The sequence below is a fragment of the Helianthus annuus genome, chromosome 3, assembly GCF_002127325.2.
Source record: "Helianthus annuus cultivar XRQ/B chromosome 3, HanXRQr2.0-SUNRISE, whole genome shotgun sequence".
NCBI lineage: Eukaryota > Viridiplantae > Streptophyta > Magnoliopsida > Asterales > Asteraceae > Helianthus > Helianthus annuus.
The window spans coordinates 152,536,664-152,556,912 of record NC_035435.2 but is presented as its reverse complement, the minus strand read 5'-3'; the positions used below and the strand labels follow the sequence as shown (position 1 = coordinate 152,556,912).

Below are 20,249 nucleotides of genomic sequence, written 5' to 3'. Positions count from 1 at the left end.
TATCTTTGATCAGGAATACTACAATCTAACCTTTTTGTAATATATCCAAGTCTTTGAATGGTTTGGATACAACAAATCAAAATAGTGTTGAATGTATGACTGACTCTAAGCTCACTTTTTCCAAGTCAACGACTAGCGGTTCTTTTACATATAGATTTCTAGTGAAAGGTCCCATTCAGAAAATGGAAGTCAAGGTCTTGCAATAATACTTTTTCAAAAGTATGCATCAAACTCTCTTTTGTAAGTAAATTTTAAAGTTGACAAGTATTGCCAATTTTAAGGTTGACAGGTATTGCCAAATCTTAAAATTCAAAATAAATAAACGCGTAAATTAATACATTCAGTGAAATCCTTAATCTCTACACATCCTTAAAAGGTAGTTATATGGCGGTTAAAAGGTAGTTATATGGCGGTTACAAAGTTCAGGGACTGAAGGTGTAAAACTGAAAGATTATAACCGCTTCACTAAAGGAAAAGAAATGTCTCCTAAGAGACATGCCTGTTCGATCGGTCACAAGAAAGACAAAGGGGGACGCAACTTTTGGATCAAGGGACACAACCTTTCAAGTTCATTCTCATCCACACAATCCAAGAGACACACCCGTTCACGAAGGGACATGTCTCTACACTCGTACCCGTTAGATTAGTATAAATAGGGATAGATATTTTCATTTGTAATTCGTTGGTAACAATCTATTGTATTGTATTCAAATTCTCAGTTTATATATATTCAAGTTATTCGATTTTCTAGAGATCAAAGATCCATTGGGGCCAACAATTGGTATCACTGCATCAGGCTCTAGGCATCGCAGGGAATTCGCGATCAGGTTTTATTATTCTCTCAATTCGCAAGTTAGTTTTTATTTTCGATTCAGGGTCGAACCAGGGGTTAGGAATCTAGGGTTTTGATTCCGGGGTTTAATGCGAATTAGATTGTTTTGATTATTACCCGTTTCGGGTTATACGCGGGTTAAAGATTTGAGAGTTTGTTGAATTCAAGGAAATTGAATTTACCGGTACAGTGATTCAGTGATTCGTATTGGTGGCCAAGAAATTTAGAAACAAGAAGTAAGGGTTGTGAGAATTCTAAGTTAGCAATCAGACTAGGGTTCGTGAGTGTATCAAACCGAGTAAAGGAGCGCAGAACAGGGTTGCATTGTTTTGTTTGGAGTGCCAGGAAGAATCAGAATTTAATTCGGTAGTTATACGCGATTAGTTTTATTCGCGGGTGAAGGCTTGAAGGCCAAATTCATAGTATAGAAAAGAAAATTGAGCGAATCAATTGGAAAAAAGAAAATCGAGTGAGTCGATCGTGAAGAAGAAGCGAGTAAAGACGGAATCATTTGAGTGATTCAAGAATCTAGAATTACCAAGTGAAGGCTCGAAGTTTTTTCTTTCAATCAGAAACAAAGTGCTATGCGGAATAGACAATTGTAGATGCAGTGAATGCAAAGAAACACGGTGATGCAGCGAATGCAGAAAAGAGAAAATGATGAGGTGAATGCAGGAAACAAGAAGAGAAATTGTTGCAGTGAGTGCAGATAAAATGCAGCGAATGTAGAGGAAAATGAAGTAGTGAATGTTGGAAAATACATATAGTGAATGCAAAATTGGAAACATTGAATGCAGAAAAAGTTGAAGTTATTGAAACACTAAATACGACTGGTGAAACATCAAAAAAAAGGTTTGTGTGATTCGGACCTGTGTTGAAAAGTGTAGTCAATTTGTGAGGAGTCGAAGGAAAGAAGAATCGTGTGATGCGGGGATAACCTGTGAAAGGTTCAATAAAACAGTTAGTGACTTAATAAGGAAAAAGTGAAGAATCCGTGAGGGAAGAAATCAATGATGAAGAAGTTGTGAGAGACAACCGTGAAGAGGATATTTAATCTGTGATATATCAAGAAGAAGACACGCGTATCCTGTGACTGGGTCAGAAGAAAAAAAATTGTTGTGTGATACAATCACAAGAGAGATCTGAGTGAGTCAGTTTATCAAAATCTATGAGAAATGGGTTCCGATCATGTGATATGATGGTGGGCAAGTTAATCAAGACCGGTGGAGTTCGTGTTGAGACAACTACACAAGAAAAGGTTCGGGTGATACAAATCAAGTGCGGTCAAGACAAGTGTGAAGCAAGTTCGTGTGAAGCGAGTTCCAGTGAAACAAGGTTCGTGAGGAGCAAGGATTGGTGAATAAGAAGATTCCATGTGAAGTGTTGAATACAGAGGAGATTCGAGAAGATAAAACCACTCGGAGTTCAAGATCTGCAACAACTCAAGGATGTTCAAGATTAGGGGGGTGAATGAAATCCTTAATCTCTACACATCCTTAAAAGGTAGTTATATGGCGGTTAAAAGGTAGTTATATGGTGGTTACAAAGTTCAGGGACTGAAGGTGTAAAACTGAAAGATTATAACCGCTTCACTAAAGGAAAAGACATATCTCCTAAGAGACATGTCTGTTCGATCGGTCACAAGGAAGACAAAGGGGGACGCAACTTTTGGATCAACGGACACAACCTTTCAAGTTCATTCTCATCCACACAATCCAAGAGACACACCCGTTCACGAAGGGACATGTCTCTACACTCGTACCCATTAGATTAGTATAAATAGGGATAGATAGTTTCATTTGTAATTCGTTGGTAACAATCCATTGTATTGTATTCAAATTCTCAGTTTATATATATTCAAGTTATTCGATTGTCTAGAGATCAAAGATCCATCGGGGGCAACATTCAGTGATTACGCATTTTTACATTGAGAACTTAATAAAAAGTTGTTAAAAAACTGGGGAAAGTTCTTGAAATACGATGTCCAAGCTCAATGAAATTGCGACCCGACTAGAGCTGGGAAACCGCCTACGCGTATTGTTTAACCACTGGCCCTTTTGAGACGTTTTTGTTCATTGCTTATGGCCCGTGACTCCAAACAAAACAAAAATTGCCATTTTCTATCCTACTTACCCTGTATCTAGTTGGTCCGAATATGAGTTCACCAACTCTGCATAAGTTGCATATCACTTCAGTTGATCATGCAACTACCATCCCTCAAACTTGTAATACTCTCTCTTCGCAAGACCACAAAGATGTTAGTCGGTACATGAACATGAGTGCCACCTCTCACCTATCCTCGTAACGTATACTCAAACAAGTATTCAATAGGGGTAATATCTCATTTGCTCTTGTTGTTAGTGTATCATCTGTTCCTATTATTAAGAAAAAAATGTGTTGCATGAATACTTTTTTTAGACAGCCAACGAAATAAATGTCCGGCTATCCGGGGTAACCCAATGGCAAAAGGCGACCCCATACGCCCGCGACACCAGACAACATTGGGTAGCCCAAGCCCACCATCACTGGTTCCGGGGAAACCCGCCGCCGAAGGCCCACTACGGACCCAATGGGGATCGGATTCGAACTTGAGACCTATGGCCTCAAACCCAAATCTTCACTTCCCCTCCAATGCCAATGAGCGTGTTGCACAAATGCTAAACCCGATCTTTTTATGTAATAAAGTGAAATCTAGTACGTTAATTATATCAACCTCGTCAACTTGGAAAACATGTCAGGCTTCTATTTCCTTATTCAAATGCTATTGTGGAGTCATTTTTTTTACATTACTCATAGGGGTATATACCGTATACCCGAGAGTGCCAATTCCACCCAAAGAATGTCGACTCATTAAAGATGATTTTCAGATCAACACAAAATTGTTGACTAAGTGAAGATGATTTTCAGATCAGAACCCAATTTGCGTAGGTAAATCTTGATGAAACTTTTCATTTACATACTCTAGGTGTTTTTTTTATTTGATGTAGAATTCCGTTAAAACACATTTGACCATGGTTGTGGTGCGGAACTGCCAACCGGATATTTTAATGGTAGGGTAATATTTGAAAAAGTGAAATGTTAAAAACAATGTAATATTTAAACGATCGAATATATTTAAAGGGCCAATCTTGAAAACGGTAAAATATATTTATACAAAAAAATAAAACTTTTCTTCAAAAACACACATTTTTTCACTCAAAAAAACAGCACCCTCCAAAAACAATCAAATTACCCCACCAAAACACCCATTTTTCAACTCAAAAAAACACCAACCTTCTAGATGCCTCGTCTAGGCCTAGACGAGGCGTCTAGACCCCTTAAACTTTGTGCCCGACATCCCACTCAGAGCTCCTTGATTTCAGTGCCTAGATGCCCCCGTATAGGCCTAGACGAAACGTCTAGAGCACCAAAAGTGTCCAAATAGCCAAGCCGGGTGTGTGAATAAATCCAGCCTTTGCTATTTCAGAAGTATAGTATCTTTGATCAGAAATAGTACAACCAAACCTTTTGCAATATATCCAGTATTTGAAAGAATAAATCATGTCACAGAGTGAATGTATGACTCTATGCTTACCTTTTCTAAGTCAACAGCTAGCGGTTCTTTGCCAAGATGAATACTATTTAATCCTCTTGCCTTATTAATTAATTTTGAGTATGGATTCTAGAAAAAGGTCCCATTGAGATAATGGAAGTCAAGGTCATGCAATGATGCTTTTTACAAAAATATCCCCATCCATACTTTAAAAAACTGTTACGGTTCTTCCATTATCAACATATTGAATATTAGAAGTATACAATATACATTAAACTGTCACATCAGCGCCATCAGGGCCCGACTACTGGAAAGTTGGGTCGTAAATACAAACATATCTTTAACAAGTCACAAAGGCTTATTATAGGAATATCAGAATCAACAATCACAATGGAGTTACATACATGCATGAGAGTATGTACCAGCCAATATTACACAAACAAAGAATTATAAACATAATTAAGAAAAGCAGCTAGCTACCATCGACCCTCCATAACAGTGATGGTCATACCGTTCACAGAGTAATGGTTCGGTTTGCTTTCTTCTGGAGTTGAATTTGACTCGACTCTTCCATTAAAGAATGCTGGTCTTTTTGGAGCAGGTAACGATATGGTGTCGTTGAGAAGCATGGAGATCACATCTGAAGTTGTTGGTCTATCCACTGCACTTTCTTGTACACAGAGAAGGGCCACATGAAGAGTCCTCAAGAATTGTTGTACAACAAAAGTATTTCCAAATGTTGGATCCTCCAACTCCAATGCATCCTCTTGTTGCCATAGCTCCCATGCCTAGATCATTAGAGTTGACTGAACTATTTTATTATTGTTTTCTAGTTAAGTGGTCACGTTAATTACACAGATGGTCCTTGTGGTTTGGCCCACGTAACACCTATGGGGATTAACTTTTAAAAGTTGGGTTTCATGGTTTAATTTTTGTTACGAGTTTGAGGTCTAAGACTAATTCCAGTTAAATTCGAATGAAATGACTAAAATGCCATATACTAACATGATAACAAACTATTTAGATACTGAAATCCTTAATCTTTACACATCCCAAGTGCAAGCGGTTGGATTAGTATTAGTTTAAAGGTAGTTATATGGCGGTTAAAAGGTAGTTATTTGGCGGTTACAAAGTATAGGGGCTGAAAGTGTCAAGACAGAAGATGATAACCGCTCACTAAAGGAAAGGATGTGTCTCCATGGACACACCCATTCGCGATCCGTTGCAAAGAAAGGAACAAGGAGACGTGACTCTTGGACAAGAAGACATAACCATTCAAGTTAAATCTCATCCACATATTCTAGAGTCACAACCGTTCGTGAAGAGACACGTCTCTACAATCGCACCTTTTAGTTTAGTATATATAGAGTTTGTATGTTTCATTTGTAATCATCAGAATCTTATACTTTCACATTCAATATAGTTATTCATTCGATTGTTCATAGTTTATCATTGTGTTTGTGTTTGTGTTCGTAAGGGTTCTGACCAGCAGTGGTATCAAGCGCATGTTTCAAGTCTGGGAAAAGAATAAACCGATTGGAACATCATAACCAGGTTCTCTCGAATTTATTTTTTAGGTTTTGTATTCGTTTCAAATTTGAATTGCAATTTGATTAATTGATTGATCTCAATAAAAATTTCGTTCGTTTGAATCCATTTTCTTGAAATTCAATCTCGGATCAAATATGTTTTTCAAAAGAACATAAAGTATGGTTTAGAAAGGAACGAAATTCAAAACCAATAGCAAGTTAGAAATTCGAGAAAATCCCGTGTGGTACGAAATCCTGTGTGGTACTAAATCCTGTGTGGTACGAAATCCTGTGTGGTACGAAAATCCTGTGTGGTACAAAATCCTTCGTGGTACATAACCCTCGTGGTGCAAGACCTTCGTGGTAGAAATTCCTTCGTGGTACAAGAACCTTCGTGGTGACAAGACCTGTGTGGCAAATGAAGACCTGTGTGGCATAGCAAGAAAGAAAGACCTGTGTGGCAAATCAAGACCTGTGTGGCAAACAAAACCTGTGTAATGCAAGCAAGAAGAAAGATTGAAGTAAAGCAAGGAAGATAGGAAAGAAAAAGTCTAAGAAAGCAAATCAGAAAGGAAGTATGTCAGGAAGAGACGACAAGGAAAGCACGTCAACGTCAATCCGCGAGCAAGGAAATATATCCCTTCAATGCCCAAAGTTAACTGAATCGAATTACACTCAGTGGGCAATCCTGATGGAAACGATCTTAAAGGCATATAGTCTTTGGGATACGGTTGTTTTAAAGGAAGGGGTAGATGAGAAAAAGGAGCATACAACGAAAGCAATGATCTTCCAAACGTTACCGGGAGATATTCTAATGCAAGTTGCGCAATATGAGAGTGCAAAGGAAGTTTGGGATGCAATCAAAGTTCGATATCTTGGAGCCGATATGGTTCAGAAAGCGCGTCTGCAAACTTTGAGAAGCGAACTAGAAGCCTTAAAGATGGGAGAAAACGAAACAAGAAGTAGCTTCGCAAGCAAGTTGGGTGGTATAAAATCCAAGTTTAAAAGCCTCGGTACCGCCATTAAAGATAAGAAGATTGTAAGAAAATTACTTATCTCTGTTCCGAAGAAGTTCTACCAATCATAGCATCCATCGAGCAGTATTCAGAAATAGATAAAATGACGTTTGAAGAAACAGTGGGTAGGATTACACCATTTGAAGAATGCATCAAGAGCCAAAACGAACCGGAGAACAATAATCTGTTAATGGCAAGCTCAGACAGTCATTATGGAAATTGGCATCATGGAAAACGACGTGGCGATCAAAATCATGGTAGAGGACATAGAGGAAGTTCGTTTAGAGGAGGAAGAGGACGTGGACGATATATGGATCGAGGAAATAGAGACAAGAGCGAGTTAAAGTGTTACGGATGCGGTGAATTCGGTCACTTCGCATACGAGTGTAGCAAGCGAAAAGATGAAGAAAAAGAAAAGGACAAAGAGGTTCTGATGCGGGCCCAAGTACGGGGGAACGGGCTATTTTGTATTTGGAGGCCCAAGATCGTGTAACAAAAGGGGCTTCACTAAAATGGCTCTAACTTGGGCTACAAGGGTCCGTTTTGGGCGTGCGACCAGGCGAAACGACCGTGAGAACGAGCTCCATCTTGCTGCAAACGCCTACGGCGGTTTGGGTCCGGGCCAAAAAACGCTTATTTCCATGAGTTATTTTATGTTTTATGTTTTTAGTGGGTTTTTTGGACTTTTATTTTGTTCTAGTTTTTGGCCCAAGTGTGTTTTAGGCCCATTTTCGAATTTCAGTCTCTATTTATATGTTGCTAAAGTTAATGAAAAGTTCAGACTTGAATTTTGAGAAAACTGAATTTTCACTTCAAATTTTGTGCCCTTTGGGTTGCAATTTGGGGGTTGGGGAAGAACTACACGGGTATTCGTAGAATCAACGTGTTTGATCTTCATTTATCGTACCACGCACTACATCAGGTTCATCTTGCGTTGGAAGAAGAACCAATGCTATTGCAAGTCAAGCAAGTTGAAGACCTACAACAACTCAAGGATGTTCAAGATTAGGGGGTGAATGAAATCCTGAATCTTTACACATCCCAAGTGCAAGGAGTTGGATTAGTATTAGTTTAAAGGTAGTTATATGGCGGTTACAAAGTATAGGGGCTGAAAGTGTCAAGACAGAAGATGATAACCGCTCACTAAAGGAAAGGATGTGTCTCCATGGACACACTATTCGCGATCGGTTGCAAAGAAAGGAACAAGGATACGCGACTCTTGGACAAGAAGACATAACCATTCAAGTTAAATCTCATCCACATATTCTAGAGTCACAACCGTTCGTGAAGAGACACGTCTCTACAATCGCACCTTTTAGTTTAGTATATATAGAGTTTGTACGTTTCATTTGTAATCATCAGAATCTTATACTTTCACATTCAATATAGTTATTCATTCGATTGTTCATAGTTTATCATTGTGTTCGTGTTTGTGTTTGTAAGGGTTCTGACCAACAGATACTAGGGGTTATTTAAGTGAACTGGTATAAATAATATAATTTTAACCCACTCCCCCTTTTGTGAATCTGTTGCTTTTTTAAGATGTGCTATATTATGTAAAAGATGTCAAAAGTGAGTTTAGTAAAACTTACGTATCCAATAAGATTGTATGTGCGATCAAGATGAATGAAACTGCTGTTTCTTCTGCCACTGATAATTTCCAGGATTAGGACTCCAAAGCTGAAGATATCAGACTTCATGGAGAATGTCCCTTCCATTGCATACTCCGGAGACATATAACCACTACGCATAGCAAATCGGTCTAGTTATGTTTCAAGAAACAAATACAATGAAATCTGACAAACAAATATTGAACTGATATTATGAAGTAACAGAAAGAGCTAACTTACTATGTTCCTACAACCCGGTTAGTCATTGCCTCAGTCTCGTTATCCTTGACCATTCTAGCCATACCAAAATCAGAAATCTTTGGGTTCATATTCTCATCTAACAGAATGTTATTAGCTTTTAGGTCTCTGTGAATAACTCGCATTCTTGAGTACTTATGCAGATATAGTAAGAAAGAGGCAATTAATTATATGAAAATCAACCAGTAAAACAGTCATATGCACATATGTTACAAACATGCATACCAAAGAGGAAGAAATCCAAGCTTTTGTTAGGCATATACTCATATATTAACATCTTTTCTTCCTCGTGAATGCAACACCCAAGAACCTGAACAAGATTTGTGTGCTGGAGCTTGGCTATGAGTATTAGTTCATTCTTGAACTCCACAAGCCCTTGCCCTGATGTTCTTGAAAGCCTTTTGATTGCAACTTCTCGCCCATCGCTTAGTTTTCCCTGTTATTGTAACATCAACTTGTGCGTTTTCCGTTAGATCAGAGAAACGAAAATAATTATATGACATTGGGTTGCCAGAGAAAGTAACAGAACCTTGTAAACAGGTCCAAAACCACCTTGTCCGAGCTTATTTTCAACAGCGAAGTCACCAGTGGCAGACATGATGGAGGCAAAGCTAAACAATAACAGATCCTTTCCATTCCTGGTATTGCTTTCAAGTTGATGCACATCCGTGAAGCTTTCTGAAGCTGTTAGCTCAAGGAAATACTCATCTCTTTTCCGTCTCTGGTTTTCTGCAATCAGTATCAATGACTCAATAACAGAAGCAACTATGACGCGCAATCAAAAGATAGATTTAATGTCACTTATAGTTCCATGCCTTCTCGTGTTCGTCTTCTTTTCTTCATATACCATAGAAGTGCAAAACAGAGAAAAATTGAAGGAATAGAAACACCAATGGGTGTCCATATCCATATCCATTTCATATTTCTTTTGGTTTTCTTTCCTGCAAAATGACTTCTTTAGATGCTAAATCCTAAAATAATAACATTGACCACTGGAATCCAACATTTTTACCTGTACTTGAACTAACCAGATTCAGGGAACTGATCACATACTTTGATCTTGAATTTGACCCAGAAGATTCAATCGGGTACACCAAAAAACTATTGCTTCCACTCCAAAAATCACAGCCGGTTCCATTGATGGTATGGCTTTTAAACCCCACACAACTGCAATCATTCCAGCATTTAGCAAAACAATCACTGATACTTAGGCTTGAGTTGCTATCAGTAGCACTTGCAGTGCGAGGATCAAACTCTCCATTTCTCTCATCAAAGTTATAGGTAACAACTGTCAAATTCCTGCATTGGGGGAAACTGGACTCTACACAACCATTACTTGAATCGTCCCCATAACAAAATTCAGGAGTCCAAAACACAGAACTATCATCATCAGTAATTCGCCCTTCTGGTGTCAAAATCCACATTGGAAACTCAAGATAACTACTCTCATAACTCAAGTACGTTTCTTCCTTGCTGTTAACAGAAGTTATCGTATAGTAAGGTTGCCTACCTGGGTGATTTAATGCAAACAGATCATCAAATGATCTTTGAAAAGTTAGACTACTCACCCAGTAGGGTTGGCCTTGTCGACGAATCATTAATGAGTGATATCCTTCTTCGTCAACTTCCACGCTTAAAGTAAATGCTCCCGAACGAGGGAATTCTTTACTCAACCAGGAAGTCAGGGTCCAGTTCTGCCCTGTAGTCTTATTAAACCCAAGCTTCATACCCGGTAAAAGCACGTTAGTTGGGTGATCAAAACTCTGCCACAAAACCCTCTTGTCAATTTCGTTGATCAGCCGGAAGTTACCTGTGTCTTCAAGTATTGCAGTCACGTTTGGGTTTGGACCAGCTTGAACATCAGTAATATTCATCAGAGTAGTCCCTTCAGAAGTGATGATCAAGTTTCCGGTGTTGGGGTCGATGGAGAGAGCAATGATGCCTGCTGATGATGATATTATTGGTTTGTTTGGGTTGGCTACCCATACTTTTCGGGCTTCAGCATCATTGGTGTACCAAATTCCCAAGTAACTACCATCGCTATCGAAGAATCCTAATGTGAAATTCCCGCGGATGGAGACAAGTTGGTCGTAGTAATTGAGTTGGCCGCCAACTTTGATAGTTGAAAATGTGTCAGAAGGGGGACAAAATCGGACCGTGTAATTGGCACTATCACACCAATAGGAAGTATGGAAGAACCCAGCACTATAGGATCTTGGGCACGCTGAGTTAAACAACCGACTGTATGGCGTCGGCTTGCAAGAAAACGGCGAATTGCAGCAATACTCCAGCTTGTCAGATACCTGGCATGGACTTTGACACCCTCCCCCACCCTCCAACATCAGCTCCGTTGGGCAACGTTTATTCAAATCATCGACACAACCTGTCTTCATGCAACTAAGTAAACTGTTAACTGACCCACCAGTGGCCTCCATAGTCATTGGTAAATTATAGCCATTGACAAGACTGACATCATAATAATAATCTTTAAATCTTGTGCCTTTGAACTCTGCAAGCGTTACAGGCGAGGTTGCTGATCTTCCGTTGCACTCCATTTCACCAGAGCCACAGTCGCCTGTTTTACATGACAGATGACCCAACTCATTGAAGGTGCAACCGGTCCTACCCCAGATTTGGCCGTCCCATTCTTCTGGAGTTTGTAAGGTCTGACTCTTCCCCTGTGCGAGCTCGAATCCAGTGATATTGAGAGCAGGGCTGCTAGAGATTTCAGGCCTACCATGGATGCCAGAAATCCCAGGCCAAACAGTGAAGCCACAGTCATTGATAACCGAAATAGTAGCCCCTGAAGTTCCTACAAATGTGAATGAAAATTGCATTCAGAAGTCAGAACAAAAATAGTTTAGTTTAGTGTGTGTGTTGGTGATACAGACTAAAAAGACAATGATTTACCATTGGAAAAGATGAGAATTAAGAATAAAGAAAGCTCAGAATATGTTTGTATATGTTTCATTTGAATCTTGGTGGGTTGTTTTTTTATTTCAGAAGTTTTGATCAGAAATACTACAACCAAACCTTTTGTAATATATCTCATAGTCTTTGAAAGGTTCTGATATAATAAATCAAAACAGTGTTGAAATGGCTTACTCTATGCTCACTTTTTCCAAGTCTTTCCAAGTCAACGGCTATCGATATCTTGCTTTTGACAATTTTTCCAATCCTCTTGCATTATTTCTATAATTTATTTCATTAGAACGGCGTCCCTTTCAGAAGATGAAAGTCACGTTATTAGGGGTGGGGGTGGTCATCACTCATCACTCACTCAACACGTACAACACCCAATCAAGTTCCGCCATGTCATCAGCTATTTTTCCATCACTCACAACCTTTTTTAGTGGCAATGGTCGTCAGTCATCACTCACAACACCCAACAATAAACCCTCACACCCCCTCACATCATACCTTCCATCACGCGTGAAATATATCACGGAAATTGAATTCCACGCGTTGAAGTTGAGGAGTGGCGGTGGCTTAATTCATTGTATCACGCGTTATGGAGTTTTATCACGGGAACAAAAGTTCCCACCCCCAGTCCCCTTATGTATGTATTTTTTCAAAACATCCCCATCCATATGTTTCAAATGATGGCGGTGATATTTTTAATATTCATTACATGGGTCAGGATAAACTAGAAAGTTTATTTTGGTAATAAGCCTAAAAAGTAATCTTGACTACCTGTTAAATAATCAATGACCTAGGCGCGTGAGTTAGTTTGAGATTCTAGTCCATCCAAGTAATAGTTTCTCTCTCCTCCAATTCCCCATCGTTTTTAAAACGTTAATAACTTTTTCATACAACAATATCTTTTTATAAAAATTGCACTATAAAAACGAACGTTTTTTATCTTTAAAATGAGCACACTAATGCTATACTTTTGAATTTTTTTCGAAAACCCAGATGCGTAAAACGCAATGGATAGAACAACACACTATAACCCAGGTTTTAAAACGCAATCGGGTTTCATGTGGTCGTGTTTATGTTTTAACATGGTCATGTCTCTATTCTAACATGATCATGTTTATGTTTTAGCAGGATCATGTTCTTTGCACACAAATTCTGAAAACGTACACTCCAGGTCTAAAACACAATGGGTTTCACATGGTGATGTTTCTCTTTTAATATGGCCATGCCTTTGTTTTAACATGGTCATGCTTCTGTTTTAACATAGCCATGCCTTTGTTTTAACATGGTCATGCCTCTGTTCCAACATCCAGGTTCTAAAACGTAATTGGTTTTAACATGGTAATGTTTATGTTTTAACATGGTCATGTCTTTGTTCCAATATGATCATGCTTCCCTTTTAACATGATCATGTTCTTTGATGTTCTTTTACACTCCAGTTCTAAAATGCAATGAAACCCAAAATCAAGATTTTACACTACAGATTCTAAAAAGCAATGGAGTTTTAACATGGCTATGTTTATGTTTTAACATGGTCATGCTTTTGTTCCAACATGACCATGCTTCTATTTTAGGATGATCATGTTCTTTTCTTGTAAAACGCAATGAAACCAAAAATCAATATTTTGCATTGTAGGTTCTAAAAAGCAATGGAGTGTTAACATGGCCATGTTAATGTTTTAACATGGCCATGCTTTTGTTCGAACATTACCATGCTTCTATTTTAGCATGATCATGTTCTTTACACTCCAGGTGTAAGACGTAATGAAACCCAAAATCAATATTTTGCACTGCAGGTTCTAAAAAACAATGGAGTTTTAACATAGGTTCTAAAAAGCAATGTAGTTTTAACATGGGTATGCCTTAGTTCCAACGTGATCATGCCTCTGTCTTAGCATGATCATGTTCTTTACACTGCAGGTTCTAAAACGCAATGGGTTTTAACGTGGTCATGCCTTTGTTCCAACATGATCATGCTTCTATTTTAGCATGGTCATACCTCTGCTTTATCATCCAGAAGAACAAAAATGAAAAGAACTCTAACTAAAACATAATGAGGTGAAAAACGAAATTGGGGTTTGATAACCTAAAATGCAATGAAAATAAAAAATAACACAACTTACAAAAGAACTCCGATTAACGACAGTGGACGGAGAAAGAACTTCGATACACCGTGGCCGAACTTGTTACGGAGGCGGTGGGTGGTGGAGCAGTGGCGGTGGATGGTGGAATGGTGGTTTCAGATCTGAAAAACCCAACAGGTGGTTGAAGATGGTGGTGGTGGTTTCAGATCTAGTTTCCGGCAAGATGGCGGTGATCGTAGGTAGTGGTGGAGGTGGTGGTGTTGGTTGTGATGTGGTAGTTTATGGTTTTGAAAATGGTAGATTTGAGTATACGGGGAAGAGAAATGAATTGTAGATGCTGGGTTTTTTTGAAGATGGTGAGTTTTGACAAAAATGTCTCTCATTATGTTTTTTCATCTTTGCCACATGTCCTCCTCTTATTGATTCCTATCCTTCCTACCCAAACTAACCTTCCTATTTCATCTTTTCCCTTCATTATGTAATGCTTGATAGTACTTTTTATAATACTTTGTAACATTTTGTTATCATTAGGTAACTCGCAAACTTTTCGGAGATGTATAATAGATAGTGTATATGTATATAAATGATTGTATAGTATCATATGCATTTAATATGGATTGAGAGAATATCTCTTAGCCTCTTGTATATATTGTGAGTCTCAATCAATGAAAGGCAACAGAGAATTCACGTATCTTACATGGTATCATCATTCGATCCTAACCCTAACCCTGCCTCCGTCACTGCCTCTTCCTTTACTTCTGATCTTCTCTTTCATCCCATTCTCTGTTATGCATAGCAAACTTCATCTTGTTATGACCGTCTCCAACATTAAAAATCTTGTAACTATAACCCTAGAGGTTGAAGCCGCCCAGCCCATTACCCCACTTGGGCAGAACTTTTCCAGAATTTTTGCAGAGGTTACCATCTATGACCATCTAAACTATCGCAACCCCCGACCCCTGCCCCGGGAGGCGGGCGACCGCGAGCTACTCAGAGCCGGTGGTATCGGTGTTTATTAATTTGGCAGCGGAAAATTTCATCAGGACCCTAGTTAGGAAATATGTTATCAGAGTAAAACACCACATTTTATAATTAATAAATGTATGGGAAAAACCCAAGTTTCTATTACAAACATATTTTTAGGGATAAACCCTAAATTTATTGAAATAAAACTTCTTCTTTATTTAGGTAACTTTTATAGCCACTTTTCCAAGCCTTTAGTGCTCTCCAGCTAGCTTCTATTTGGCTTTCACATTTTGTTACCTGAAACGCGTTTAAAAACATTTTATCAGCAAGAAATGCTGGCGAGTGAATCCCAGATTAATCAAAACAGGTTTATCATTTGACAGCATTGAGGGCAATCCAACAATTACATTTGTTTATATCTATTTTAATTACCACCCACGGTACTGCCAATCCTGACTTGTGGTAATGTTACTACTCACAGTGTAGTAATAAATTTTGTATACAAAACCCCAACATACTGACGATAATTGTAGAATACAAATACTCAATCACTGTTAAATATAAGTTAAAACAATTGAGATTTTGTAAAAACAATTTAGAGAAAAATGCCCGGATAGTCCCTGTGGTTTCATCTTTTTTCACCTATAGTCTCCAACTTTTTAAAATTACCTGAATAGTCCCCAACTTTTCATTTTTTGTTCCCGGATAGTCCCTGGCGCAGAAGGATGTTAGTTTTTTCAGTTAAGTGAGTATAAAATTACTAAAATACCCTTAATAATTAATAAAAAACCTATCCTTTTACCCACCCCACCCCACCCCTCTTTCCTTTTCTTCCCACTTTCCTCTCTTCTTCTGATCTTGAATGACCAAATCACCATCACCACCTTCACAGCTTTATTTTTTACACGTTGTTAAGGACAATTGATTGGTAACATGTTTTGTAACTTATTATCCACCTGTAATTGGTTATATTATATGTAATGCTTTACAAAGATTCACAGAAACCAAAAATGGGTATTTGTTGAAGTCCTATTTGGCTTTTGGCAATCGAACCTTTAGATAAGGAGAATTTCTAGTAGTTATCGACGGGCTTACAATACGGATCTTACTTCTTGTGTAAACATGATCATATTAAAAAGGTTGCTAATATGACTCTGGAAGACGATACCTTTTGTTTTGCTCGGATTAATATCAGGAATCGAAAAGCGACGTATCATTTATTAAGATTTGCTCACGTGTCTGTTAGTTTAGCTATGGGGATGCCAAAGTGTTCTGCTAGAAACGATACAGAGTTGTGGGATCTTGAGTGTAAGCAGCAAGTCATGTCTATGTATCTATGGCTGTCGAATCATTTCAAGGAGGAAACTTTTCCATATATTATGAAAGCCAAAGCAATAGCCACAGATATTGCTGAGTTATTAGGCGAATCGCTTGTTAAAGCTGACTGGAAACCAGAGTTAAGAAATCAAGGGAAGAAGAAGATGAACGATAAAGAGAGATGGTTATGAGGGGCCAAGATCAATGGTCAAGATGCAAGAAAACTATGTTGCAGAAGGCTAGAAAAAAATAATTCGAAATGTATAGAAAAGGTAACAGAATAGGAGAAATAAGGCAGCAACAGTATTGAGTGAGTATCAAATGATGTTTAAAAATCAATAATTAATGTCAAAAGTTGCCATTTATGAGCATCAACTCTACTTAGGCAACCATTTTCTCCCCTCTATTCTTTCATCTTAAAACCACAATTACAAAACAGAGTATTTCACCACTCAAAACAGTGAAATCACAGCTTTATTAGTACAACTTCCGACAACCACCAACTTCACTTCTTCAACAAAGCACTACACTGAGCAGGTGCCGGAGTGGAGGTCGTGATGGCAGCGATGAAGGCGGTGTGACGGCAGTGTCGGAGCAGGTGCCGGAGTGGAGGTCTGAAGGTGTGAAGGTGGTGATGGTGATTTGGTCGTTCAAGATCAGAAGAAGAGGGGAAAGTGGGAAGAAAAGGAAAGAGGGGTGGGGGTGGGTAAAAGGATTAGGTTTTTTATTAATTATTAAGGGTATTTTAGTAATTTTACACTCACTTAACTGAAAAAACTAACCTTCTTCTGCGCCAGGGACTATCCGGGAACAAAAAATGAAAAGTTGGGGACTATTCAGGTAATTTTAAAAAGCTGGGGACTATAGGTGAAAAAAGGTGAAAGCACAGGGACTATCCGGGCATTTTTCTCAACAATTTATGAAAAGAGGAATCACTCACTTTGCTAATTTAGGTATTTCCTTGTGACTTCCTGGTTTATAATCTATTAAATTAAACAATGCACACGCGTTAGGATAATAACCCAAATTTACATTAGCTCTACCTTCCCCCCGAGACAGAACTCCAACGACTGAGTCGGGCAGAGCCTAGACATGCGTTACGGAGCTCTAGATCAATCGGGCAGAGTAACTAATACGTAAACGGGGGTTATAATACTTACAACGAGGCAGAGTTTCGCTATTTAGGGGGTATTATACCCGATACTATAATTACTATCAGAAATTTGAGAGAGAGTTTTTGATTTTGAACGAATTCTCAACTGAAGCCGATGGCCTCTATTTATAGGGCCTGGTCGACCCTTCCTCGCGCCCCGCGAGAGATACACGAAGGGGTTTCGCGGCCCGCGAGCCATCTAGACTAGGTTCTAGCTTGGCTGAGTCAGGGATCTAGCCACGTCGAGCAATAGCCACGTTTCGGAACCGGGCTGAGCCTGGTGGCCAGCTTGTCGCGCCCCGCGAAGCACACCACCATCATGGTCGAGCCCCGCGAGCGATCCCTGATTTTCGTTTTATTTGATTTTTATTAAAATGAAAGTATTTCGGGCCCACTTTTCATATACGGGGTGTATTTTAGGATGGAGTTAACTGCCATTTTCGTCCCTGTGGTTTGGTCACTTTGGCCATTTCAGTCCATTTTTCAAAAATGCGCCATTTTCGTCCCCCACGTTCTGGAAAGGTGCCATTTCAGTCCAAAAATCATAACCCAGTTAAGTCAGTTAGTAAATAAGGACTGATTGTGTAAATTTGTAACATAAAGGACCATTTAAGTAAATATTAAACACCACCACCACTAGCCCTGCCACCACCACCACTCCGCTGCCACCACCACCGCCACCACCGCCACCATAGCCCTGCCACCACCACCACTCCACTGCCACCACCACCACCACCGCCACCACAGCCCTGCCACCACCACCACTCCGCTGCCACCACCACCACCGCCACCACAGCCCTGCCACCACCACCACAGCCCTGCCACCACCGCCACCACAGCCCTGCCACCACCACCACTCCGCTGCCACCACCACTCTCACAGATCGTAAACAACTCCCCACGCTTTGTAATTGTTCAATAAGCATGCCTGACACCACGTGAAATCGGAGTTTTTATAAAAAATTCAAAGTGGAATTAATCCATAGAAGTTTGTCGATTAAGTGTCAAATTGTTGTGTTATTTAGAGTCCCTGAACCCATACGAAACTCTCACACCCTTCAAAATCCTTTACCCCTTCGAAAATACCCTCTGTTCATCGTCTGCAAGTCTCGCCGGAATACCCGTCGCCGGAGACTGTCGCCACGCCGTTGCACGCGATACCGGATCGGTTTTAATCACCCAATCGGTATGTTTATACTTGTACAATGTTTCTGCAAGTTTAATTTGAATATTATCCGGTATTGATCGAGAATTAGGCCGTTTGACTTCTGTTGACCGTTTTGGGGAAGACGATGAACAGTAGCATGGTCACCACCGCCGCCGCCGGAACCACCACCATCAACGTCATCATCGTCATCATCTGGGGAAGGCAGCCCCACCGTCGCCGGTTCTCTCTCCCGCATCTCCCTCTCTCGTCTGATATGATGATGAACCGGCTGTGGTGGCGGTGGTGGCAGGGCTGTGGTGGTGGTGGCAGGGCTGTGGTGGCGGTGGTGGTGGTGGTGGCAGCGGAGTGGTGGTGGTGGCAGGGCTGTGGTGGCGGTGGTGGTGGCAGCGGAGTGGTGGTGGTGGCAGGGCTAGTGGTGGTGGTGTTTAATATTTACTTAAATGGTCCTTTATGTTACAAATTTACACAGTCAGTCCTTATTTACTAACTGACTGTAACACCCTGAAAACAGGTTTGGTAATTGAACCCCGTTAATACTAAAGACGGGGAAAGTACCGTTAGCGGTAAAAGTAAACCGGAAAATATTAGGAATCAAGTGAACAATCCTAATATTAATTAAAAGTGAATAAGAGCTTTTAAGGAAGTAGAGTTTATAAGAGGCCCGAGTTAACGGGACTTAAAATAAACTAAGTCATAACTTTCCCGAATTCACCAAGAAGCTAGGAACATTAACCTAGTTAAAAAGGTGTCTTAAAACAATGAAGAAAATATGGGTAATAACCCTTTTATAAAGTTACAAAACATGCGGGACTAAAGTTGCTAACAAAGAAACTTGTTTTATTAAAAACAAAACATAAAACACTACACAAACATAGAGTGTGTGTGTGTGTGTGCGTGGGAAACGACAGGAGCAGGACAAGAGGGTTAGAAACCCTAGCTCAAACAATATCTTCAAATTGAAGGATCAATTCAAGACCAAATCAATGCATGAACGCGTATAAACGATCACCAAGTCAAGAGGATCGAAAGGTATGTCAAATTTTGTAATTTGGTGATACTTTGAGATTATGATGAACAATCATAATCAAAAATCTGGAATGAATGTTGATGTATATAAGTGTTATTATGATGAAATCTTCGTTTAGAAACAAGCCCTAGTTGAAAACTTGATGAATTGAGGCCGAAACTAGGGATTTGATAATTACCCTATCATGTGTTAAATGGGTTTTGTAGAAATATGATAAACACTTGAATTAAGGTGTTAGATGGATGAACATAGATGTTGTGATACTAGTTCTAGGTGTAGTTCATGTACACAAGACATAGAGGCATGATTTTGATACTAAAACTTGGTTAAAATGATGACCATAATTAGAGAAAATATGTGTACAAAATCTCGCCTACAAGATGTTTGTTAAAATGCCTGAATGAATATTAAAAAGAAGATTTCATGAGAGAAATATGTAATTGGCTAGTTTGACTAATTACGTGAAATTTGGGTTAAAACGGATTCTAATCATAACGATGATTTAACTTAATTACGCCTACAGTATGATTAAAGCTAGTTGACTTCTAAAAGTCAAACTAATCAATGGTGAAGTCGAATGGTAGAATCAACACGGAGTTCATTAGGTGGAATAGTCGTAGGTAATAATGACTAATTTGACCGTCTTACGAACTATAATGATAGTTTGACGCTTGACAAGCTAGGTGGAGGCTTGGAAAGGAAACGGGTCAAACGAATCAAGTGTGAAGGAAAAAGCGTGTAACGGATGCAAGGTAAGTTAAGCTTACACCTTTTTATTCTTACTACCAATTACTTATAATGCATGTCGTAATAAGTGGGAATGTCAAGAAGCCATAAGT

At 39.3% G+C, this 20,249-nt stretch overlaps 1 protein-coding gene across 1 annotated transcript in view; it reads right to left on the bottom strand.

The window, feature by feature from the left end:
* LOC110930083 (G-type lectin S-receptor-like serine/threonine-protein kinase At1g11300) overlaps positions 1-11,815 on the bottom strand; it is a 65,146-nt gene extending 53,331 nt beyond the window's left edge. Inside the window, exons 1-2 of the mRNA XM_035987599.1 lie at positions 11,688-11,815; positions 9,790-11,589 (exon numbers count right to left, since the gene is read on the bottom strand). Coding sequence (XP_035843492.1) covers positions 9,790-11,589; positions 11,688-11,748 — 1,861 coding nt within the window. The 5' untranslated portion in view covers positions 11,749-11,815. The remainder of the gene's footprint in view (positions 1-9,789; positions 11,590-11,687) is intronic.
* Between the last annotated feature and the right edge of the window lie 8,434 nt (positions 11,816-20,249).